This window comes from Salmo salar, chromosome ssa09 (genome assembly GCF_905237065.1).
Source record: "Salmo salar chromosome ssa09, Ssal_v3.1, whole genome shotgun sequence".
NCBI lineage: Eukaryota > Metazoa > Chordata > Actinopteri > Salmoniformes > Salmonidae > Salmo > Salmo salar.
In genome coordinates, this window is record NC_059450.1 from 84201843 (window position 1) to 84209673 (window position 7831).

The following is a 7831-nucleotide window of genomic DNA, read 5'->3' on the forward strand; positions in this document are numbered from 1 at the left end:
AAGTTTCACTGAAATGGTTTATTGAGCAATGTTAAAAGTGAAGATTCAAAAGTTACATTTTCAAAAACTGAGTGATAAAGGCAAAAGTTGTGGTGGTTTACGAGTGGATTTTGACAAACATTTAACAGATTCCTACTCCTAAAGTTTTACCAAACATGACCAATGCTGTTAGTTTTGGAAATGTCCATTAGGTACAGCATAGCGTACATCCACTTATTACGCCTTGCTTGACCAGAGGCACTGGTACCTGCATAAAACAACATGGCTTCCCTATCTTCTGTCTGGAGGACTCGACTGGGCAGGAACTTGAATGGCGATCCACAAGCTTTGAATGAGGGACAATAGATTGATCTTAACCTGCTCGTATATGAAAAGAGCTCCGACTTCACACTATAAAACACCATTATGTACATTAGAAAAAAAGACTAGCCTATACTTCTGGAATGATGCAAGACTTTAAATAATACAGGACCTGTGGAGACGGGTTTGCTTAAAGTGAAAGGGGCTGCATGTAGAAGAGAATACAAAAATAGTTTATCATTAAAACAATGTACAGGAGCACATTTTCAAAGATCAAACAAGTAGTAGATGTCACACCCCTGTTCCTGATAAAAGATATGAGTACATCCCTAATGGCAACCTATTCCCTACAAAGTGCACTACTTTTGACCTGGGCCCTGGTCAAAGAGTGTACTACATAGGAAATAAGGTGCCATTTGGACTCATTCGTGGAGTTTAAACTGAGGTGGTGGTGAGTTCACTGAACAATGGTGTCACAGCATTTCTCTTCCCCCTTAGCTGGGAGGGTAGTAACCCTGATTGTAGTTCCAGGGTTGCTGGTAGCCTCCGTATCCCCCGTACTGTGGTTGCTGAAAGAGGAGAGGAAAACCATTAATCAACACTTGAGTGCAGGGGTATTCAAATGTTACCCTATGAGGTCCAAACTACTGCTGGTTTTCCCTTCTACCTGATAATTAATTGCACCCACCTGGTGTCTCAGGTCTAAATCAGTTTTCGAGGTCCAGATTTTGAATTTGAGGGCTTTCGTCTAATATCTGGCTAGATGGTACAGTAACAATCCCTGTCGTACCTGATACCAGCTTCCATAGCCTGCGTAGCCTGCATGAGCCGCACTCATGTCCCCACCCATCATGGGTGGAGGTGGTGTCGTCATGGGAACATGGGGCATTGTGGGAGGGGCCGGTGGTGGAGCGGGCACAGCGGAGCCATCTTCTCCTTTACTCATCTTCTCTGGGTCCTCGCCGTCTCTGCATATCAATCAATACAACAACTACGTCAATAACCAATCCATCTGTCAAATCTCAATATTGAGTCACTACATCACACTATTTTATTGGTAATGATATTGACAGATGTGCTATAATCTCACCCATTCTCAGCCCTTCTCTTCTTGTTGCCGAGCTCTTTCAGCAGCTTCTGATGCTCTTCATAGACTGTTAGCACACTGCAGGCCAGAGGACAGCAACAGTAACATTTAAAACATGGTAAAGTGATGCTCTTCATAGACTGTTAGCACACTGCAGGCCAGAGGACAGCAACAGTAACATTTAAAACATGGTAAAGTGATGCTCTTCATAGACTGTTAGCACACTGCAGGCCAGAGGACAGCAACAGTAACATTTAAAACATGGTAAAGTGATGCTCTTCATAGACTGTTAGCACACTGCAGGCCAGAGGACAGCAACAGTAACATTTAAAACATGGTAAAGTGATGCTCTTCATAGACTGTTAGCACACTGCAGGCCAGAGGACAGCAACAGTAACATTTAAAACATGGTAAAGTGATGCTCTTCATAGACTGTTAGCACACTGCAGGCCAGAGGACAGCAACAGTAACATTTAAAACATGGTAAAGTGATGCTCTTCATAGACTGTTAGCACACTGCAGGCCAGAGGACAGCAACAGTAACATTTAAAACATGGTAAATTGCATTTTTCCCAGTTTCATTCATTCAATAAAATGCCTTGACATGTTTCTTTTTCTCTGGGTTCCTGATTGTATCTAAAAACAACAAACAATCCTGTGAGCCCTGACCTTTGCACAGAAGTCCCATAGTCCTCAGCGTACTGCAGGCCCCTCTGGGAAAAGAGAATCTTGGTCCGTGGGGAGAGGGGTGCGGCCAGCGCCCGAGTCACACACTGCTGCACCCCCTCGGGTGACCCTCTGGGGTCACCAGACACCTCCAGCTCCAGCAGGTTCAGGTGCAGCTTACCGTTATCCTGGGAAAGGGAGAGGATAGGTGGAGAGTAAGGGAGGAAAGAGAGGGACAGAGAGTTATAGCCTACTGCTTGGTCAAGAGATCATCAAGAAAGGGAGATCTGGCATCAAACCGTAAGTGATATCTTCTCTGAGGTTTAGGTTAAGGCTTCATGTAAAAGTTAGAGCAAGTGATCTTCTTCCCCTCTGTACTAAAAGCTTCCAGCTTTGTTATTCCCTCAATCCCCCCTTCTCTCACCGGGCTAATCTCCAGTGCCTCCTGCAGGACTCCCCGGGCCTTGCTGGGGTTCTTGCAAAGCTTCAGCAACAGCCGGGCCAGTTTGATGGAGTAGAATGCATGGAGGTGAGGAGTCTCTTTGGCTTGGACCACCGCGTCCCTGAGCAGAGCTTCTGATTCATCTAGCCGGCCCGCCCGTCTCTCTAGCCCCGCCCTGCGCAGCCGGACCATGGCCAATCCTGGGATAGAGGTTTCCAGAGATTCTAGAACACGCCGTGCCTCTGTTAGATCACCTGGGAGGAGGAGGGGAGGAGGGCGTGAGTGAGCTACAACACTTGGTAATGATATCCTGTGTTTCATGTCTCTTCCTCTCTCACCATGCCTCTCCTCGAAGGTGGCCCACTGCAGGTGCATGGTGTGTTTGTGGGCCAGGTGGATCTCACAGGCTCGCCTGAACACTCCCCGTGCCTCGTACAGACTCTGAGGTTCCAGGTACTGAACATACTGAGAAATATGCACACAGTATACATTAGTTACACTAACATACAAACATGTTACTGACACACACACATGCAGCCCCTCCTTACCTTGGTCCAGAACTCCTCGTAGAGAGCGCAGGCAATCAGACAGCGCTCAAACAGGATCCGTACCCTCCGGTCACCCCCGGCAATGATCCCACTTCTCTTTGACCCCTCTTTTTGCTCCTCTTCCTGGCCCTCCATGGTGTCTGGTTCGGTCTCCACCTCCTTTTCATCCCCCCCTCCCAGCTGGGTGAGCTCCCAGTCCAGGTAGGAGTGCCAGGCTTTCAGCTGGGTCCGGTCCAGAGGCTTCACGTGGAAATAAGGACGCTTGATCTGGAATGGAGGGAGGAATGGGAACAGAAGAGAAGGTAAGTCAATGTTTCCAACCAATGAAAGTATCACACTTCAATCATAACTTCTGAGTTGCACATAGAAGGGATGTGTGTGTGTGTCTGTCAGGGGTAACTCACAGCTTCCTCAAAGTTCCACCTCTTCCTGACCTCTCCCTCCAGGTCCTGGTACACCTTCTCCCTGCGAGCCAATAGGAGTTCTCGCATCTTCGGAATCACCTCTTCCTGATTGGGTGAACCATAACATGACAGTTATAATGACAGACTTTTAAATCAGTTTAACAGAGTTAGATCCTACACCGTAACCTCACTCCACAACTTGAAATGTCTCCACTATCTGCTATTTTGGCAGCATCTGACATTCATATTAAATCTTCTCCAACATTAGCAGGGATTTGTCATTTGTAAACCACCTCTGTAGGTTCCTTCTCTTCCCCAGGTGGTAACTCATCTTCCCCCTCAGCCAGCTCAGCCTTCTCAGTCTTGTGGATCTGTTTAGATTCCTCAAGCAACCCCTCATACTCCTCTGCTGAGAGGACATCCTTGGGGGCATGAGCATTAAGATGAGTCTTGAATCTGTAAGAGAGAGAGGAGGGATAGAGAGAGTGGATAAGATTCACTAGGTCAGCAAATAAGAGGTCCCGATTAAGAAGTGAGCTTGATAATCATACGATTATCAACATCTAGAATTTAATAAAATGTACAAATTTCATCGTTTTCACTGATTTGAAGCTCTACTGTTTCTCTTAGTAGAGAAAGTGTACTGTTTGTGAATGTGTATAGTCTCACTTCTCATAGTGGCTGCTGTACAGCTGAGTGGGGACTCTGAGGATTCTGTCGTAGACTCCAGTGGCAGCCTTCATGTCTCCCTGCTCCTTCTCCCACTCGATGTACAGCTCCCACAGACGGTCAGAGTGGAAGTCTAGTCCTGCCGCTGCCACCGCCTCTTCAAATGCACTGGGGAGATGAGACAAAAATCAGTCCATCAGATTTATATAAAAATAGTTCGGGTTGTTAGAACATTACGTTGACAATAAGTACTGAATGGAAAAAGGTGGTGTTCTGGCTAGAGTTGAATGTAAAGCTGGCAAAAGAAGTAAACAAATGTGTATAAGTGTGACACTGAGTTTAAGAGTGTATACCTGCGAATGCAGTGAGAGGACTCTGGCAGGTTCATGTTGAGTGTGCCCAGTAGTAGGTTAATGTAGTGGATCCACAGATCTACACTCAGAGGGATGGCCTTCAGACCCTGAACACACACCTGGAACAACACAAAAACATTATGAAGCAATCATGTCACTTAGATCATTTCCTAGTGCCAAAGACATTCAAAGAATGTCGCACTGCGGTATGTGCCCTTTGTTTAGTCAATGGCTATTAAACATAGCAGATGCTGGTTATTAAACAACTAATTGACCGACATCGGTTCAATTACTGGAATTCCATTTAGTAGTAGAGAGAGAGAGAGACAGTTTGTGAAAGTATAGCTTATCTACTTGAAAAACGAGTAAAATAATTGTCAGACAGCATACTTAGGCAGGCTAGTTAAATAGGATGACTACAGACAGTTCAGTATGGGGAGCACAGAGATAACGGTAGATGGTTGGCTGGCAGGATGCTACTGCCTGTGCAGAGATTAGTCAAATGTTTTATTTAACTAGGCAAGTCAGTTAAGAACAAATTCTTATTTACAATTACGGCCTACCCCGGCATAATCCGAACCCGAAAGATGCTGGGCCAATTGTGCGCCGCCCTATGGGACTCCCAATCATGGCCGGTTGTGATTGGGAGTCCCATAGTAATTTCCTTTTTTTCTATATGGACCTGACAGAGACAATGAATATTTTCAATGTTTTGGCAATTGAATGTTTGCTATTTTTGGCTTTCAAATTTCCATTAAATAGGTATTTCATAATGCATTTAATGTTTAAAAAAATTATTGAACGAGAAATCGAAAACAGTGATTGTTTTTTAAATAATCTAACCAAAACAAACAAAAAAAAATCACTAATCGCTTAGCACTACAAGACCCACATCAGTGTCACTTTTACCAAACACTCTTCTTCATCATACCTCCTGAGCTTTGTTGGTGTAGCCTGCACGTCGCTCCAAGTCGGCAAACTTCTTCCAATATCCGTAGCACAGGGGGTAACGCGCCAGAAAGGCAACTAGCGCTCGACGTGATGCTGTCATGTGACTCTGGGGACCATTAGAAATCTGGGTTAGCTGCAAATTCACTAAGTAACAATGAGTTTAGTTGTCAGTTTAGTTTAAATCATTATTGATGTGAAGTGTTGGTTTCAACTTCAACACTGCCTTCCTTAACAACAGTGGTATGGTTATCTACGCCTTTACTATTCACGCAGAGGATCTTTGGTTATGTCAAAATGCCAATAGGAATCTTGTCTGTCCCCTCAGCTCTCCTCACCTCTTGTTCACTGTACTGCAGCAGGTCAGTCCAGCTAGAAAAATCCTGTGGATTGTCATGGGCCAGCTTCCAGAGTCGGTCAAAGTCCGCCGGCAACTCTCCGTCCTCTTCCTCCTCATTCTCCACCAGAGGCATGTTGTATGCTGTCGCAGCTGCTGCTTCTGAAGCCTCTTCTCCACCATTCCCCTCTGATACCTCTTCCATCTCTGTTGGAGGTTGGACAGCCTCCGTGGCTTCCGGAGCTTTCAAATGAGAAATTGAGAAAGTTACACAGGGAAGATGTTTTTAAATCTATAACACAAAGAAATGGCTGGCCTGCTCGATAATGCATAAGCAGATGTCATTTACAAACTAAATGTAAATTAATGCCATTATAAAGGAAATTTCAGTCACTGATGGTGTTTTTAGCCATTCATTCATTAGGATTTCAAGATACTACACAGAGATCATGACGTCGGCAATGTCAACAAACGGCATAAACTTCCGAAATTCTGCAGGGGAACAGCGATTTATGTCTGCTTCTACAGTCGTTAGATCAGATTAACATACCATAACAAAATACTCGAGCTAGCAAGTACTAGCTAGTTGATTTACTCTGGTACTAGCTGGGGGAAAGACCATTTCTGTTTCGTCAGTTTGCGCAACAGAAATTCATGTTAGCCATGTCGGCTAGTTAGAAAGCTAGCCATCGTTTCACATGCGTCGTTGCGACTGCTAGCTGATCTGCGAAGTTACAAACGACTATGCATATGATCTTTACGTCACTATTGAATAGCTTCATCAATATATTTGTATTATTTAATGTTTTTACAACCCGAAGGACCCTCCATTAGCCCGTTGCTGCTCAGGTCTTCTAAATCCGAGCCTTCGGCCGCCATGTTTGAAAATGACAGAATAACGTCACTCCTATGCGACAAGTACATTCTGCAAGAGGTAGTCACTAGTTACCACAGCCACAAAGTCATAAACCCCACTTATTTCTAACCAAACCCTTTTTATCTTCTTTAAAAGTTTGATTTTAACCCTAACCACTCTGCTAACCTAATGACTAACCATAACTTTACATTTAGACGAAAAATGTTTGTTTTCATGAACGTTGACGATATAGCGCATTTTGACTTTGTGGCTGTGGTAACATTGGTCCGTGCTATCCGGGGTCCTTGGGACGGCCATACCCTCCATTACTCCATTGAAGTTGACATTTAAAATTAGTTAAGGTTAGAGTAGGTGTTAAAGTTACGGCACAAACCGTACAGTATGAATATAGGCTAAAACGGCTTATTCAATACAAATCCCCGATCACACTTGTAGGCGATGTCATTGCGACGTTGGCTAGCAAAGCTCATGACGTCTACCACAAGGCTGCTGAAGGGAGATCGGCTCTTAATAATGGCTGGAATTGTATCAAACGCATGGAAACTATGTGTTTAATGTGTTCGATACAATTCCATTTATTCCGTTCCAGCCAGTACTATGAGCCCGTCTTCTCTAATGTCGGTACCACCGGCCACCTGTGGTGAAACAAGTAATCGGGTCTAACAGTCGTCTCCCGTCGAACTGCACATGTGCAAGCCGTCAAATCAAAACTCCTTCGATATAAAGTTGTTTTTGACGGAAATGAAAACATGTCACTTTCACGAGGTTGGAGAAATAACATGTTCAACTACTTAATTGACTCGAATCTAGGTTGTGCTTTTAGATTTCGAGAAAAATATCTTATCGAAAAGAAATTCACTTCATTCAATGACAACTCAAACACCAAACCCTGCGGTGGTCTGTTTGGTCTATTTTGCAAATGTTTTCGGAAGTCTCGCGATGTTGGATCTCTGGGTTACGGTTAAGGGTAGTAGGTATGTTCCTGGAATCCCGAATAGCATTTACCGAAAAAAAATGCCACCGAGCGTTGATTTAGGGTCAGTTGGCATATTTCAAAGTATTCATAGGAATAATATAAACCAGCCTTTCTTAAAAACGTCCGGTATTATTGTAGTCCAGATTCGTATTCTGCACAGACACAATTGTATTGAAAAGCGTTAGGTTTACCAAATATCTTTATGTACAATAAATCAATAGGCA

At 44.2% G+C, this 7831-nt stretch overlaps 1 protein-coding gene across 2 annotated transcripts; it reads right to left on the bottom strand.

The window, feature by feature from the left end:
- Positions 1–3: 3 nt before the first annotated feature.
- Positions 4–6839, bottom strand: LOC106612086 (pre-mRNA-processing factor 39). 2 transcript variants are annotated; one of them, XM_045724127.1, is made up of 14 exons: positions 6570–6839; positions 5756–5997; positions 5401–5526; positions 4470–4588; positions 4117–4284; positions 3741–3903; positions 3448–3552; positions 3044–3310; positions 2834–2960; positions 2478–2749; positions 2057–2241; positions 1391–1465; positions 1091–1268; positions 4–869 (listed from the first exon to the last, which is right to left on the bottom strand). In XM_045724127.1, the coding sequence occupies exons 1-14, from the start codon at positions 6676–6678 to the stop codon at positions 795–797; spliced, it is 2211 nt and encodes a 736-aa protein (XP_045580083.1). In that variant the 5' UTR covers positions 6679–6839; the 3' UTR covers positions 4–794. The 2 variants fall into 2 exon arrangements, with proteins under 2 accessions (XP_045580083.1, XP_045580085.1); XM_045724129.1 differs by lacking the exons at positions 4–869; positions 1091–1268; positions 1391–1465 and adding an exon at positions 1846–1903.
- Between the last annotated feature and the right edge of the window lie 992 nt (positions 6840–7831).